Here is an 18,428-nt window from a genome sequence, read left to right as displayed (position 1 = left end):
CAGCTTCTTTATTTAAACTCAGCTGGTGAAGGCAGTGCTCTCGCTCCCGCTCCCTGTAACGTATTGCTCTGATTGTAAGCAGCAGCCGCTTGGCTAACATCTGGCGTGTTCTGTTGAGCTTCGTTGTTTAAATCATCCAGTGAAGGCAGTGTTTTTCGCCCCCGCTCCTGGTAGACGTGCTGCTTGATTCTTAGCAGCAGCCGCCTGGCTAAACTGCCCCATTAAGCTTCTTTATTTAATCCAGCTAGGTGAAGGCAGTGCTCTCACTCCCGTTCCCTCTGCCGGTAACGTGGGTGTAGTTACATCCCTCTCTGTGTTCGGCGAGTAGGAGCATCGCTCTACTCTTTCCGTTCAGCAGGTAGCCGGTGAAGGCAGTGTTCTCGCCCCCGCTCCTGGTAGACGTGTTGCTTGATTCTAGCAGCAGCCGCCCGGCTAAACTGTCCTGTTAAACGTCTTTATTTAATCCAGCTAGGTGAAGGCAGTGCTCTCGCTCCCTCTGCCGGTAACGTGGGTGTAGTTACATCCCTCTTTGTTTTCGGCGAGTAGGAGCATTGTTCTACTCTTTCCGTTCAGCAGGTAGCTGGGGAAGGCTGTGTTCTCGCGCCCACTCCCGGCTACGCTGCATCTGGCTACCTATAGACTGGCTCATTCATGTAGCGCCTGTATGGCTTCTCTTGAGCCCGAGGACGGCCATGACCGCTGCCCCCCTCTCACGCAAAGCGCCTGCATGAGCTGTAGATTCATGCCTCGGGCGCTCAGAGTGGCTAGAGTCGCAGAGGTGGCACCTCTCCTCGTCACAACTTCCTCCAGCTCAGTCTGACCGTTCCCGGCGACTTGATGGAGGGATGGCTATGGGTTCACCCCCCAGGTAGAGGGCTAGAAACAGGCTGTCCTCTAAGGTGGGTCGGTTAGCTGCCGTCATGGAGCAGACGAAGTCGCTCCTGTTGGACCTTCAGCCAGGGGCCGGTGCGGGGGCTACTAGCTTTCCGCCTGGCCCTCCTTCGGTTGCCACACCTCTACTTGAGGATGCTATGTCGCTAGCGGCTCCGGACAAAAACCTCTTCTATGAAGGGGGGGGGGGGCAGGGCCCCGCTCACCCCCGAGGAGGCTTCCTACTCCTCTGCTCAGAGCTCTCTGCAGGGCACGGAGGACGCCTTCATGGTGGCCATTATTCGTGCGGCCCTGGTACGCTTGCAGCTTCAGGTTCCGCAGGCCGACTCGGCTCAGGCTAGCGCCTTTTTCAGGCATAACCCTGCCCCTTTTCCTTCAGAGGAGTATCTGAGGGAGCTCCATGGAGGCTGGAGAGACACCAGGGCCCTCTCCCACTCTGCTGCCAGGCAGGATCCGGCGAGGGTGGGGCTGGGTCGCTTGCCATTCATTGAGCCTGCCATCGCCTCCCCGATTCGGGCTCCTGATGCCAGGTGCCCACGGCCTCAGTGCAGGGTCACAAACGAGCTGCTCTGTAGGGCCTACGACACAGCGGCACGGGAACTCCCTCTCCCATCTGATACTGGCTTTCTCTACCTCTCGGCAGCAGGCTCCGGCTGAGCCTTCTTTGCTGGGCCTCAGTGATGCATCACTGTAAGCCTTTGCCCTAATGTCTAGGGCAGGGGTGCCCAACCTTTTTTGAACCGAGAGCTACTTTTAAAGTGCCAGTCTGCCGAGATCTACCAGTCCAAATAGAGAGGCGTAGCCATTACTGACAGCCTACTGCCAGGTAATTACACACTTCTACTTGTATAAAACTGACCTTCGTACGATTAATACTTCATAAAATACTGCAGATCCTTTATCTTTCCTCTTTCTAATCTACACACATACAAGTATTTAACTGAAGTTACACAACAGTGTTGTTGATACAGAGTTGGAGTTTATTCACACGTCACATACTACAGTGGGTAATGTTTTCAAGAAACATTGAACAGTGCTGCCACATATGACACAGGGAAAAAGAAAAGACTCTGAAACCTTTCTTTGCCATGATATAAAAATAGTGTTGCTACAAAAGTATAAATTAGGCTTACTAATAAGACAACTCAGATCTGAAGCTACACAGGAATCTGATGCCAAAATGCAATAAAAAAGACAAAATTAATAAAATCAAACCCTTTTTTTTGTTGCATTTTAGTAGAGTATACAAATAAATGCCTTTAAAATAGGATGCAAGCAACACTATCAATCAATCAATGTTTATTTATATAGCCCAATATCACAAATGTTACATTTGTCTCAGTAGTCTTCACAGTGTGTACAGAATATCAGTATGACAATACGACACCCTCTGTCCTTAGACCCTCACATCGTACAAGGAAAAACTTCCGAAGAAAACCCACAGTTTAAAGGGAAAAATGGGAGAAACCTCAGGGAGAGCAACAGAGGAGGGATCCCTCTCCCAGGACGGACAGACGTGCAATAGATGCACGTCTAGCTTCTTAACCTGAATTGATAATAGACTATAATCAATTTAAACAGAACAGATCTTAATGTTTGCATTCTTATACCATTTTGTACAATAATTATAATGAATAAGTTCAAACAAACTAAAACTTACAGCTGATTAATAACGGTATCTAACTTGAGTTTGTATTGTATCAAAAACCTGTTGAAATGCTACTGTTATTTTTACTGTCCCCCAAAAGTGTGTCGCAGCCTCCAGGAATGCTTCTTTCACAACTTTGCAGTCTTTGAAAGACTTCATGTGTTTCGCAAGAACGTGACTGACACGATAAGATGCTCTGGTAGCAGCCTTGCTCTTGTTGTTGCGCCTGGTGAAAATGGACTGCTGTGCATTTAGCTGTCCTTTCAGGCCCCTCCCCTTTTGGGAGCGTAGGGCAGAATTTGGAGGGAATTCCGTCTCGTAGCGTTTGTGCACTGTTTTGAAATGCCGCTCCTAAAAGACCCTTCTTCGATAAAGCCACGCTCGCATTGCAGATGAGACAAATGGACTTTGAATTGGAATAGATACAAAAATAATCATCCTCCCACTCGGAGTGAACATTTTGGGGCTTTTTTGCGGTGTTGTGTGTGTGCGGACTGTCACTCCTGTTGACACGGACAACGTCAGCGAACTAGTGCCCACTGCCCACAAGCCACGCCCCGACACATGGGGTCACGCCGGCCAATCACAAAGCTTTGATGTGTTCAAGTGCATTATTCTGGCACAGGAAGATTATGTTATAGGACATTAACGATACAACTGAATATTGTTGTTCTATTTTTAGACACATCTCGCGATCGACTGGGAATCTCCCCGCGATCGACCGGTCGACTGGTTGGGCACCCCTGGTCTAGGGAATGGGGACGAGTTATGTCCTTATTGGTGCAGACTCGTCGCCAGGTTTGGCCTACTCAGTCACCACTGTTGGAGACATGTCCTCCGTAGTGAGCCAGTCGAGCCAGGGGAGCTGTTTGGGGCAGCTGCCCTGTAGGCACTGGAGCGTGCTGCCTAAGCTAGGCAGACCAGGCAGCAGCTCTCGGGTCTTTATAGGTCTGTGCCCAGTCCCAGCAGGCCCAGGGGCCCCTCTAGCAGCCACTCTCAGCCACCAGCATACAGTGGTGGTCTGCGCAGGTCCCAGCGCCCCACTCATCCACCTCCCAGGGGCTTTCGTGCTGCCGGCCTTCTCGGCGGCCTCGTGCCTCAGAGCCTGGGGGCTCCAGGGGGCTCCGGAGGCTGGGGGGTTAGGCCCCGAGACTCTCGGGGACGGTCGTTGGCTGCTTTCCCAGCAGCAGCTCAGTTACTGGGCTGTCTGTACTTCCGGCCCTTGGGTGGTTTTCACCTTAACCAAGGCGTACGAACCGCAGTTCCGGCCCCTAGCCTTCGTCCGGGCCAAAATGACAGTCGTCAGCGATCCGGCAGAGGCCCTAGCTTCTGGCCCAAGAGTTGTCCGTCCTTCTGTCCAAGGACGCAATCAAGCCAGTAGACCCTCTGCTTAGCCCAGGGGGTTCTACTCGGCGTACTTTCTCGTAAGCAAGAACGTCGGCGGATTTCGCCTTATCTTGGACCTCAGAGGAATCAACAGATTCCTGAAGGTGCTGCCACTCTATATGCTGACCACAGCACATGCACAGCCGTGGACTTGAGGGATGCCTACTTCCACGTGGGCCGGGCAACATGGTGCCTTATATTCAGTTCCTTCGGCCCTTGGGCAGGCTGCCTCGGCCATTGGGCCCGCTGGCGTTGTGCCCCATGCAGATGTGGCTGAACAGCCTTCACTTGGATGCCAAGTGGCACAGGCGCAGGGAAGTCAGGGTGTCGCAGCGTTGCCTCCACTCTCGGTCACACTGGAGGGGCAGGGCCTATCTCCTGATGGGCGTGCCCATGGGCGCCATCCCATCCCGCCAGGAGACCGTCACCATAGGTGCAGGTCTCTCAGGGTGGGGTGCAGTACGGCAGGGCAGGACCATTCAGGGTTAGTGGTCTGCCCAGGAGTGTGCCATGCCAATGTGCTAGAGCTTCGGGCTGTGCAGCTTGCACTCACGCACTTTCTACCCCTACTGGGGGGCAAGAATGTGCGTGTTTCTTGGGACAGCATGTACGCTGTTGCCCAGACAGCAGTCCCTTCTAGACAGTGGGCGTTCTCACTCCACTCTGAATTTATGTGGCTGCTATTTCTGCCCGACATATTCGGGTCGACGGCGCCGCGGCGGGGTGCCACAGGTCGGTGTCCCTCTTCCTGAGAGGGGCTTTACGGCAGCATCCCCCTAGCACCCCGAGGGCTCCGGCTTGGGACCTGCCCCTGCTGCCGGATGCCCTATCATCCCCTCCCTTCGAGCCCCTGGCCCAGGTGGAGCTTAAGTGGCTGTCCTTAAAGGCAGCATTGCTGCTTTCCATGACCTCAGGGAAATGAGTTGGAGAGCTACATGCCCTCTCCGTGAGCGATACATGCCTGAGGTGGAACTCCGATGGCTCGGGTGTTGCACTCTGGCCGAACGTGGCGTTCCTGCCCAAGGTGCTTCCACTAGCCCACTCCAATCGGCCTATCCAGCTGGCGAGCTTTAATGTCCCACAGGAGAACGGCACGCCTGAGTTGCTGTGCCCTGTGCGTGCCCTAGAGGCGTATATTGGTGCTACGGCCCATATACGACAGTCAGAGCAGCTCTTCATTTGCCATGGCGGCACGAGAAGGGGCTGTGCTCTCTCCAAGCAGCGGCTGTCCCACTGGGTTGTGGATACAATCTCACATGCCTATGGGGCCAGTGGCCGCCCCCCGCCATCAGGGGTGAGATGTCACTCTACAAGGAGCATCTCAACAGCTTGGGCTGCCCTGAGAGGGGTGTCCCTGGAGACCATCTGCGCTGCGGCGTCGTGGGCATCGTCTGGCACATTCTCCAGGTTCTACCGGGTCAATGTCGCCACTCCCCATCCTTTGGGCGTGGTCCTGTTGCCGAGCTCCGCTGCTTCCAGCTAGGTAAGCAAGTGTTCGGATTCTTCATGACATGGTTGGTATAGGTCATCCAGTGCTAAAAGCACCGCCTCTGGTGGTCAGTAGGGACGAAATAGAACGATAGTTACGGCTGTAACTACAGTTCTATGAGTCCCGGATGACCGCCAGAGTTTCCGGTCACTCAGAATTCTTGTGTGCTCGCTAGAAGATTCTGGGAACCGATCCACTAGTGACGCCGGCCTATGTAGCCGTAGTCACGTGGGTCACAGGTGACTTTGTTGTTATTAGGTACTCGAACTGCGCAAGCGTGCGATGGCCATATCCAGTGCTAAAAGCACCGCCTCTGGCGGTCGTCCGGGACTCATAGAACTGTAGTTACAGCCGTAACTATCGATATAGACAGTAGTAGGGTTGCCAGAAACTGACCATGATCAAAATCGATTATTCGGCAGCCCTGGCGAATAATAATCGATTATTCGACCCCCCCCCCCCCACGGGAGAAAAAAAAAAAAGGACGAAAAAAAAAAAAAAGATCAGACAAAAGGAATTCCGTTGTTTTCTTTACTGTAACATGTTTAACAGCACAAACAACAAACAAGCATGTCATCACAACGACGTGGCCTTGAAGTGAAGTTGGTAATGGCCAGCTGTGCTGCGTCTTTCTCTGTAACCTCTTTGGCGTGCTTCGCACTCAAATGCGAACGCATTGTTGAGGTTGAGCTGTGATAGACCAACGTCTTTTCGCAGAGCTTGCATTTAACTTCCTTTGGACTTGTAAGTTCGAAGTAGTTCCTCGAGGAGGAACTCTTTTTACCTGCCGCTTTGTTCATCTTTAGTCGCACGTGTGAGGAAGAGGGGGGGGGGGTCGGTGTGTAGCGTGCTGCAGCAGCAGTCTGCTTCAGGCTTCAGGCTTCCTCCAAGTTTACAGTAAAACAAACTGGTGGTGTGACCAATGGCCATTTACAATTATTAATACTATTACTATTATTAGTATATATATATATTTATATATATATTTTGGTTGAAACTAAGCTAGAAAAAAAAAAAAAAACATAAATAATAATAAAAAAAATTTAAATAATAAAAAAAAAAAATATAAATAAAATCGATTTTTAAAAATAATATTCGATTATGGAGACTGTAACGAATATTCGAATAATCGCTGGCATCCCTAGACAGTAGTAAATACACTTCCGTGGGGACTATTAGAGACAGAGTAGATTGTCTGTTTATCAGTTCTGTTTTGCTTTATAATATGATTTCATATCAAGAACCCCTTTTGCGTTTATTTAACACAACTATTTTTTATAGTTGATCGTTACACACTGATGTTCCTGACATATTCCTATTCCCACAGGTAGACAGCAAAATGGTATTCCACTGATATTGATCCTGGAGCACTGACATTAGCATCAACATTTCATCATTTTCTTCTCGCATTTATCGGACAAAGAATAAAAAGGCAGGAAACAGGGAGAGGGAGGGAGGATATACAACAAAGGTCCTTGCCAATGATGTGATTATGTGGTATACACTTGAACCACTCAGCTACTGAGGTTCTGCAACTGTTTATAAAGCCAATCTGCACTACAAAATAAAGTAGTTATTAAAAGACAAAGTGCAATTTAGAACAATCATGTGTAAAAATATAGTTCATAATAATACCCATATCTCCCAAAGCATCAAAGGATGACTGAGGCACAAGGTTCAAAGTCAATCTGTTTAATTAATTTGTTCCAGTCCCGCCTCAAAACCCACCTCTTCAACTCTCTATCCATAAGCCCCCCCCCCTCTCAATCAACTTCCTCCTGACTGCTTTTCTGTTGTGTTTTGTTTCTTTTTGGTTCTGTCTTTGTTTTTGTTTTGTTTGTCTACCCTCCCTCCCAAATGTAAAGCGTCTTTGGGTTCAGAAAAGCGCTATATAAAATTGATATATTATTATTATTATTAATGCTCTTTATCTCTAAAAGAAACTACTCAAAACAACCAAGGTTAGTCAGAAAATCACCTGGAATCTTTACACCGCTGTTTGTAAAGCAACACATCTTGCAACACATGTATGCCTGCTTACTCTCAGATCATAAACCATGATGGACAAGCACAACAATTATCTCCAAGAGATGACAGCCACTGCAGACAACAGACTGTCATATAGTGTGATTGAGCTTGGTATTATTGCTGCTAGATTTGACTGACACATCCTGACAGGAAGAGCCTACACTGCATACACAATGATCCACACACACCAACACGCTGCATGTGTGCGCATGTGAAGCATGCACGAATATATAAAGGACACATCAAAAAGGCTACAGTGGATTCTCTACAGTAACAAAAGCTTTAAGAGGGGTGACACATCAGGCATTGTGTGTTTAGTCTATACGAAGATCTACTGCAGTGGGCCTCAAAGGTTAATTTGAAAGGAAAAAAAAGGAATACTGCATACCCCAACGTTGTGGTTACATATTAATCTGGCATGTTTTAATGAGGCTTACTCTGGGAAATTGTTTTGGTTTATCTGTTTAATCTCCCCTTTTCCTTTTTCCAAGGCTGGTTTACTAAATGGGAAAAGTAGGTAAATGATCCCAGATCACACTACATTACAATAGTCTTCTTAACTTTAAACCAGGGGTGTCCAAACTACCATTTTGAATCGGCCCTCAGCTAATTCAAAATGTATAATGACTTAAGTATAATAAACTTCTGCTTGTCTTATATTGTACTTCTTAAATATACAAGTTCAAATATATTACACAGTTTTCATGTGTTAAGCCCAATCTTCAAATAAATTCAGTCAATTAAAGTTGAAAACATGTTCAAGTTGATAAGAAAAAGGCCCAATAAAAAATGTACATGATATACCCTTCAAATATACCCTTCATATTTCCAGTTATTGTATCAATCTGAAGCTTCTGTTTGAAGGAATGAGCTGCTGTGTGAATTGATTGTTCTCCTGTTTTTTCTGGCGGATTATAAGGTACAGTACATACAGAAAGATTATGCATGGTGTGGTGACATGTAGCACTTCTTTTCCACCTCCTGCTCTCTCCTGCGAACACTCCTTAAAGCCTCATACATACACATGATCCATACCTACCTCCAGGTAAGGTACAGGAGCGATGGAGGGGAAGGGGTATTCCCTTAGCTGTCTCTCTTCATCCAGAAACTTGCCAGCCTTGCTGTTGTAGGCCGGCTGGAAGAGGCCATAGTTGAGTACATCCTTCAGGCTCTGGTTGAGAGTACACAGGATCTGCTGCTTCGACAGCCAGATAGGAGCATCCACATTGAATTTCATGCATTTCTGCAGAGACAAGATCAAAGGAGGGGAGAAGGTTAAGCGCATGTCATTTTTCTAAATATCACATATTGCACTTTAACTAAGAGACTGAAGGGCTATATTTGACCCAAAGTCACCTAAAAATAAACATACAGGCACTAACAAAGGTGCTGGAATATTAACTAGGGCCTTTTTAATTACATCTATTGAATCTATTGAACTTACAACTTCATGCCCTTGGAAAAAGCCAGGCCTTTTTGTAATAAGCGACTAACATAGAGGTGAGGCAGCACTTCACCATTAACATTTACTTTTCACAAAATGTCATCCTGAAAGCCAGTGCTGGTTACCATAAGAGAGTAAACAACACTGTAACATAAGAAAAAAGCTTTTATAGAAACACTCTTCTGACACCTATTATTCTGCAACATAAATGTAGGTGTTCATTATTCATGCTCTAAAAATGAAGCTGGGCGATATGTAAGTGCTTCCCAAATAGCTGCAGTATGTCTCTCCAGTCATTAATAAAACAGTTTGCAGGTTCTGCATTGATTCTTGAGGGAAAACTGAGAAAAATACAATCAACTTGTTATCATCTGTGCTTTAATAAACAACTGAATATGTATTAGATAAAACGAGGTAAAACCTATGGGGAAATCTATTTTCCATAAACAACTGATATTCGTAATTAGATAAGGGTTGGTTAACTGAGACACATTTATTCAACACTTGAAATAAATGACTATGCTGTTTTCCACTCCAGAGTGTAAAGGACTATGGTAAGTGTGAATAAGCAGAACACCTCCCTCTAGCTGAGAGTTAGAGGCAGAAAGAGAGAGTGCTAAATCCACAAGTAATACATCAATCACTACTGCCTGCAATATCGATTAGGTCCCTCAACTCTATCCTGTGTTTTTGACACTAAGACACAAAAATCATATCATATCACAACAACACAGCCCAACTGAGAACAACATGCAGATTGCCAGCAGCACACACGCAGCTCTGACTGGAGCATCAGTGCAGTGGGTGCAGAGACACAACACAAGTAATGAAATATTCATAAACAAAAAGACATGACGTAAAAGATGTCTTTCTAAACTACAAGTATAGGATTGAACGTTTATTAAAATAACACACATACTATGGAAGTAAAGGGGCAAAGGCAAGAAAGTGCCAAATATTGTAAGACATTCAGGAGCTGTCAATTAATAATTAGCTTGTTGACATAAATACGATTGAATATTCAAACATCATCAGCACAACTTCAAGAGAGATGTTTTGATCATGAAATATGTTTACAGGTGCCAGAAGTTATCAGCATTTGATACATCTGACACAGTATTGTGTGCTTAGTTGTGACTATTAATGCACTGAGCTGAACTGATAGCAGTGCAAAACACTTACATCTGACTAAGGATTATTTAGTAACTATCTGTTCTTCTACGCACACAATTCTTTATTATTATTATTCCGCCCGTTATTTTGCCGGTCTTCTTCTCCTGCATACCACATCGCAGAAACTCCGTTCAAACATCAAAACGTTCAGCTCGGTCGGGAATCAATGGCTATTACTTTTCTCATTCATAACTTTCATAATTCCAGAGATACATCCCATAATTCATCAAATGTGTAACCATTGAAGTCAATGGAGAAAATCTTCACACTTCAACAAATCTTCATGCGACTTCAACTGCGAACTGTTCATTCATACTTTCACTCGGAAACCTCATTCCAACTTTAAAATGTTACACATCTTTCTGACATTATTCGTGTAACACAACTTTTAAATCTGATTCTTACTTTTAGAGATATTAAACATTGTTCAGACCTTGTTTTAGAGGTTTTCTTCAGATTTTAACATTAACTAGAGTGTGTGATGTCACAGCTAGAGTGTAGGAAATCTTGAAATTTGCCTTCATATTTTTTTTTAAACATAATTCCCAAACCCTACATTGCTGAGACATACTTTTTCATGATAAACGTAGGAAAACATCTCGTAGCTTGAGAAATTACAAATAATTAAGCAAAATAATTAAACAAAATGCCTCTTGAGGGCATAAAGTGACAAAAACTTTCAACATGCCTCCATTAAAGCCCATTGTAATTTCAGGCTGATATTTCCTCACAGCAGCAGCCGCACACCTTCAGTTAAATTGCCAAAAAGGTCACATTATTAACCCGAAAGTACACACAAATTACACTTCAGATACTCAACTTCCTTGACATGCTTCACGTTTTGAAATTTCACAGATATCTGTTACGGTTCTTCCACAAAACGTTCACATGTAAGAGGTTTATCTCTCATTCAGAACAATGGAAACCTGTGATCTCTGCACACCTCGTTAGCTCAAATATAAACACCTGTGTAATGGAACACGATGATGTCATCACTCCAACTGGCATGCTCAGAGCAGCAGACTTCAGATAGCAGTGTGCTAACAGTCCAGCCGTGAAGACATCTACGGGACAGTTTTGAGATTTCTTCAAATGCCGTTGCCATGGCAACACAATGATCGCCATGAAACACGGCTTTCTCATAACTTCAGTGAAAATACTTCAAACACCCCAAAACTTCACAGGTTTGGTAACGATGCAGCCATCAACACATCTAAGCGTATTATGGGGTGTCATCAAATGCCGTTGCCATGGCGACAGACCACTTGCCATGAAACATAATGTTGCTGTAAGTCCAATCGACACGGTCCAATCGTCCCCCAATCTTCGCTTGTATATCACCGGTCCATGCCTCAACAGCTCTACGCCAAATCTGAGATCTCACCATATGCCGTTTCCATGGAAACGCATCCCTCGCCATAAAACATGATGTCGCTATAACTCCTATGAACATTTTCAAATAGTGCTCAAACTTCACATGTGTGCTAACAGTCCAGCCGTGAAGACATCTACGGGACAGTTTTGAGATTTCTTCAAATGCCGTTGCCACGGCAACACAATGCTCGCCATGAAACAGTTTTCTCATAACTTCAGTGAAACTGCTCCAAACGCCCCAAAACTTCACAGGTTTGGTAACGATGCAGCCATCAACGCATCTAGTCGTATTATGGGGTGTCATCAAATGCCGTTGGCATGGCGACAGATCATTCGCTATCAAGTTAGTTCAGAAGTTTGCAGTTCAAATATTCTGCTGCTTTTCCAAGCCTTTTTACTTTCTTTTCTTCTCTCATCACACATTCAAGCCCCCAGTGTTCATGTATCATTTCAATCTAAATTCTTTACTTTCTTCTTACACATTACATTTCAGCATAGCAGTTCAGCGTCAGCTTTTTAGCATAAAGCATTCCCACTAGCAATTTCTTCAGGAATTGCATTCTCTAGTTTCAGGCTGATATTTCCTCACAGCAGCAGCCGCACACCTTTAGTTAATCTTCCAAAAAGGCCACATTATTGACCAGAAAATACACAAAAAGCACACTTCAGATACTCAAGGTCCTTGAGATGCTTCACGCTTTGAAATTTCACCGATATCTGTTACGGTTCTTCAACAAAACGTACAGTTTGTTTGATCTGATTTCAATTAAACAAAGTCTTGGCTTTCAGAATATTAAACTTGTTTCGGCAAATTCAGATGATAAATACAACTTTGAAGCTTGTAACGGCATAATTACAAGCGGAGAATGGAGTAATTTAATGTCACAGCAGGCATAACAACAGCCGGTATTTCTCGTGAGGGTTTTCCCCGGGAAACAAACGCAATACACACAAACGCAAAATTACACAAACACACACACACATGTATACACACGCACACACACTCGCGAGCTTCCCCCAGACCAGTAATCCAAACGAAAATATTTTCCCTCCGTAGTATTTTGATCATTCGCTCCACTAATAATCAATCAGATCGATGGATTCCAGAAAAGAGAAAACTTTGAAGGCCTGAAGTGACAGTCATTATATAATGTGAAATATTTCGCTTAATATTTGGAGTACAAAAACAATCCTGATATCATTAGAAATCTAGGAATATCCTCTTTCCAGCAGTGTATACAACACCTGTGTCATGGAACACGATGATGTCATAACTCCAACTGACATGCTCAGAGCAGCAGACTTCAGATAATGGTTAATGGTCCTGCCCTCAACAGCTCTTCGTCAATTATGGGGTGTCATCATATGCCGTTTCCATGGAAAATCAAGAGAAGAGAGAGAGGGCGATCAAGAGAAGAGAGAGAGGGTGATAGAAGAGTAAGAGGGTGATCAAGAGAAGAGAGAGAGGGCGAGCAAGAGAAGAGAGAGAGGGCAATCAAGAGAAGAGAGGGCGAGCAAGAGAAGAGAAGAGAGAGTCAAACTAAAGTGGAGACATGGCAGAAACCCTACAGTGAAGTGTTCTCCTGTGAGAGGGCGATCAAGAGAAGAGAGAGAGGGTGATCAAGAGGAGAGAGAGGGCGATCAAGAGAAGAGAAAGAGGGTGATCAAGAGAAGAGAGAGAGGGCGATCAAGAGAAGAGAGAGAGGGCGATCAAGAGGAGAGAGAGAGGGCGATCAACAGAAGAGAGAGAGAAAGGGCAAGCAAGAGAAGAGAGAGAGAAAGGGCGATAAAGAGAAGAGAGAGGGCGATCAAGAGAAGAGAGAGAGTAATGTAACCTCCTAATGTAATGTATAACTCCTATGAACATTTTCAAAAAGTGCTCAAACTTCACGTGTACTAACAGTCCATTCGACATCTATGAGACAGTTTTGAGATTTCTGTTACCTTGGTTGGTGATTGGCTAATGGTTACACAAGCTAAAAAATCATTATGACATCATAAAGTGGCCACAATCTGATCAGCTAATTTTCAGACAGGTTTTTATATAAATGGATCACAACAAAAAGTGAGCGAATCTTTTTTCCTGAAACGTTCAGAATCTCTTTACACAGAGGGGACACATGTGTATGTGTAAAAGACATGAAGAGTGGATTATAGGTGACATTTAAGGGATCAAGACAACAGCCCCTCTGCAGACTGGCTGGGACACATCCAGAAGAAGTTGAGCTCTTATTGCAGATGGCCAACAGGCCTTATTGCCTACCTCATCGGTTTTATAGGAATAATGTATAATGTAGGTGAACAACGCTAGCCTTTTATCCATACCATGATATGATTTACCTTATTGACAAAAGGACAGCAATTGTTTCCTCTTTCAGACAGGTAAAAGATAATGAGGCCGTTATAAAGTCATCATGACATGCTATCAGCTAATCAGTCACTGATTGGTTGATTAGTATCCGATTGGGCTAATTCTCTATCTGAGGTGAACTGGTTCCAGACTAAAGTTGACAATTATTTTTATAGAAGATACTGTAGCAACTGCTGCACTGTTCATGTCTGTACATTAGCTGCTTAACTGCTCCACCAAAACAGTGTTTAAGATAAGTAAAAAGAAAACAGGGCAACATATCCAAACTTTAAATATCCTGTGCTGCCAACTTTTGTGAAGTAAATTAACTGTCTACTTGAAAACCTGTGGGAACACAAGCAGAAGGAATATGTTTTCCTAAAACTTAACAAAACTAACATCAAATATAGCTTTGAAAAAGCTGCATCTTCACTTCAGCTAGGCTGTCTTTCTCCTTACAGTTAGAGATGATGGAGAATTGGCCATACTTAAGGCTTCAGAATAAGAGGGCCACTTGGGACAATCTTGCTTAAAAAGGGATATTTTTTAGAGCTGTCAAGTTAACGCGTTAATAACGCGTTAACGCAAAAAAAAATTAACGCCACTAATTATTTTAACGCGATTAACGCATGTGTATTTATTTTCCTCGGCCGCCCTGTAGTTTCAGAGCGCATCGAGTTTAAAATACCATCTACAAGCTGATGCTGACAGCCCCGCTCCTGCCGCCCGCTTGTGGCAGACCACACTTCCACGCTCACCGGCAGGCACCGACTGGCCATCGGGAGGACCGGGAGGGTGTGTGTATGTGTGGCCCGAGCGAGCGAGAGAGAGACCTTACGTGCATTGTAGTTGTTAGCATCTGGTGCTAGCTAGCTGCGCTAACGGATATAAGGAGCTGTTTAAATGAAAACAGAGGAGCGCTCTATCCACACAACTGTGCCGAGCACTTGACTTTATGCAGGCAGGCAGCCAGACAGCGGGATATTGTACGAAAAGTCAGCACACTCAGCACGGATAGTGCACAACATGATTGCAGCGTCCAGGCAGCTCCCGTTCGAGCATATGCCTTGAGTTGCACATAGCTCCAACGATTCATCACACACACACACACACACACACACACACACACACACACACACACACACACACACACACACACACACACACACACACACCATTTGTATTGTATGAGAGAGGTTCCAGGTTGAATTGAGGCGAATATTTGTAATGTTCAAATGATAATAAACATTAGCATAAAGCATATTTGTCCACTCATATGTTGATAAGAGTATTAAAAACTGGAAAGATATTCCTCTAAGGTACATTTAGAACAGATAAAAAATGTGAGATTAATTTGCGATTAATCGCGATTAACTATGGACAATCATGCGATTAATCGCGATTAAATATTTTAATCGACTGACAGCCCTAATATTTTTACATCTACACACAACTATCAAAGAATATTTAATTAATACTGAATATCTGGTTTGGATTTGATTTTAACAACACGACTTTGATGCTTACTAGAACTTATTACTCACTTTGTTCATCACAAGCAAATTGCTAGAGGCTGTCTTTCAAAAAACCATGGTACTGTAATACTGCTAAAACAAGCCCTCTCATGGTCAAATGTCCTTGTGTGGTGTAATCATTGTTTAGGACATCCACAGCTAGCAATGTCACTTTCAAAAATGACTTATTACAAAAGTGAAAAAAGATAGATATTGCACAGAAGAAAAAAAAGCAGGCACTGCAGTGGATAGTAAGCTGTAACACAAAAAGTTTTGAAATAAATGATGTCTTGGAGTTGAATGCCTCCTCCAAATAGTTAAATTGCAGGTAAGATCCAAGGTAAGGTCTGTCCAAACGTTCTAATCAGTTCATTACTGAGTCCAAGAAGATGTCCGTGCCAAATAAAAAAAATAAAATCCATCAAAGCATTCCTGAGATATTTCATTTAGGATAATAGGATGGACGTTGGTCATAGTGACATAGGCATCTAGACCACCTTACTGTATGTGGAGAAAACATTGAAAGAACAAAATAAGTCTGTTCTAGGGATGCCAGCGATTATTCGATTATTCGAATATTCGTTACAGTCTCCATAATCGAATATTATTTTTAAAAATCGATTTTATTTATATATATTTTTTTAATTATTTATATATTTCTTTTTATTATTTATGTATTTTTTTTTTTTTCTGGCTTAGTTTCAACCAAAATATATATATACATATATATATGCTAATAATAGTAATAGTATTAATAATTGTAAATGGCCATTGGTCACACCACCAGTTTGTTTTACTGTAAACTTGGAGGAAGCCTGCGTGCAGAGCAGACTGCTGCTGCAGCACGCTACACACCGACCCCACCCCCCCTCTCCCTCACACGTGCGACTAAAGATGAACAACGTGGCAGCCGGCAGGTAAAAAGAGTTCCTCCTCGTGGAACTACTTCGAACTTACAAGTCCAAAGGAAGTTAAATGCAAGCTCTGCGAAAAGACGTTTATCACAACTCAACCTCAACAATGCGTTCGCATTTGAGTGCGAAGCTGGCCATTACCAACTTCACTTCAAGGCCACGTCGTTGTGATGACATGCTTGTTTGTACTGTTAAACATGTTCCAGTAAAGAAAGCAACGGGATTCCTTTTGTCTGAGTTTTTTTTTTTTTTCTCCCGGGGGGGGGGGGGGGGGCGAATAATCGATTATTATTCGCCAGGGCTGCCGAATAATCGATTTTGATCATGGTCAGTTTCTGGCAACCCTAGTCTGTTCCAATAATGCTTTCTGCTTTTTACTTTTGTCTGTAATTACAGGTCACAAAAAATATATTCTTATACATTCAAGAAAAAAATAAAGCCTTTTTATTGACTCGGGAAGGCAAAAGGAACAATTATTTTGCTGAATAGGTTATTTTTCAGAAAGATCCTACTCTAACAAAATGCAATTAGGTTTTATTTGTATACTGTAAGAAAAGAGCCAGTCAGTCTATTCATCTGGTGGGCTTGGACAGAAAACCTCTTAGTCCTCACGGCTCCTTTAATGCCATTCCCACCTGTTTGTAGAGTTCTGCTGACACTGTTTTGGTAATAAATGAAGCTCCGGCAGTAAAACTTACATTTAAAGGCACTACCCTAATCACAGTTTCATGTTGGTGCTTAATACTAAAACCAATGACTGTAATTATCGTATTTAGGACCAGCTCATCCAAATCAGAGGTAGTCACATTGCACATTAATTCTTGAATTATCCAATGTTTATACCAGGATTTGGTACAATATCATGTATGTAATGTAGCTTAAAACACAGATGAGGTTGGAACATCACAGCTTTCCTTACTACTAGGTAAACAATCTTAAATAAACAGAAATAATCTGGTGGATGATGTGAACAGTATTCCATCTCTAAAGACTGTAGCTCAGAACACTCTGATGGCCTTCACAAAAACAAAGGTTTGGAAGTACAAAGCATCAGTTACACGAGCTATTGTACTGCTGCTTTTACAATGGACAACTTATGCTTGACTGGCATACCCAATGTGCTCATTATGCAGTGAAACCAAAAGTAAGCCTGCAGTATTTAAGGTTTAATAGTGAATGGTTATTGTGGACAGAATTATTCAAGAGATGTGTGCCTCTCCACAGGTAATTGACTTGTCTTTCTAATAAAAGGATTACATCTCCCTGTCTGGTCTTTGCTCTGCTTGTCTCTGTGTTCTCCAGTTCTTTTTATTTTGCTGCTGTGCTCCACACATGCACAGACACTAACATTCATATGAATGGACATGTCTATCACGGTGTGGCTGTGGTTTCTTGGTGCCAGTGAAAACAATGGTCTTCCCTCACACAGAGGTCTAAATAAAGGCAATGAATGAATCTCTTTTTTTTCTGAGTCGTGTCTTTGAACTGCAATGCAGAGCCAGCCAGACTGACAAAGACATTGGAGTCCTGCTGGAGTAAGACTGACAAAGACATTGGAGTCCTGCTGGAGTCACGAGGGTGGCAACGAGGAGGCAAATCCTACTCTGATTGAGCTAATTACCGCATGGTGTCTTATTTTATTTTCTTTACTTTTCTAGCCCCTCATGCTATAATCATGTGTATTTTCTCCATTCCTGTTCATGTGTCTTCTCGCAATTATCACTTGCCCCGTGGATCTCCTAATCGCTATAACCGGCCTGCTCTCGTCTATCCCACGTGCTCCACTGAGATCCAACATCTAGTTTCAGGTGGCCTGTGGAACTGCCAGTCAGCTGTTCCTAAGGATGACTTCATCTCTGGCTACGCCACCCTGCAGACCCTGGATTTCCTTGCTCTCACTTAGGGCTGCAACAAACGACTAATTTGATAATCGATTAATCTATCGATTAATTAAACGATTAATCGATTATTCGGATCGTTAAGGTTTTAACTGTACTACTACTTATATCGATACTGCTTATCGATCCGGTCCTTTTAACGATAGTATTAACGGTTCTTTTGACAAAAAATAAGGTAAACTAACTAAACAAATTGTGAACAAAACTAACATCGCTTTTTATTTTTAATTAAATGCATAATATTTCACATCAAAAGAAACAACAATGTTTTAACAAATCATATTAAATAATCTGATGACAGAACTGTAAACAGAATAGC

The 18,428-nt window shown here is 43.6% G+C and overlaps 1 protein-coding gene across 3 annotated transcripts in view; it reads right to left on the bottom strand.

Annotated features, from left to right (window-relative positions):
• shank3a (SH3 and multiple ankyrin repeat domains 3a) overlaps positions 1 to 18,428 on the bottom strand; it is a 224,750-nt gene that overhangs the window by 176,794 nt on the left and 29,528 nt on the right. For all 3 annotated transcript variants that reach the window (XM_034085067.1, XM_034085068.1, XM_071203491.1), the window contains exon 2: positions 8,482 to 8,685. In XM_034085067.1, the coding sequence (XP_033940958.1) occupies positions 8,482 to 8,685 (204 nt within the window). The remainder of the gene's footprint in view (positions 1 to 8,481; positions 8,686 to 18,428) is intronic.

The sequence above is a fragment of the Pseudochaenichthys georgianus genome, chromosome 6 (genome assembly GCF_902827115.2).
Source record: "Pseudochaenichthys georgianus chromosome 6, fPseGeo1.2, whole genome shotgun sequence".
NCBI classification, from domain to species: domain Eukaryota; kingdom Metazoa; phylum Chordata; class Actinopteri; order Perciformes; family Channichthyidae; genus Pseudochaenichthys; species Pseudochaenichthys georgianus.
This window is presented reverse-complemented; position numbering and strand designations above follow the sequence as displayed.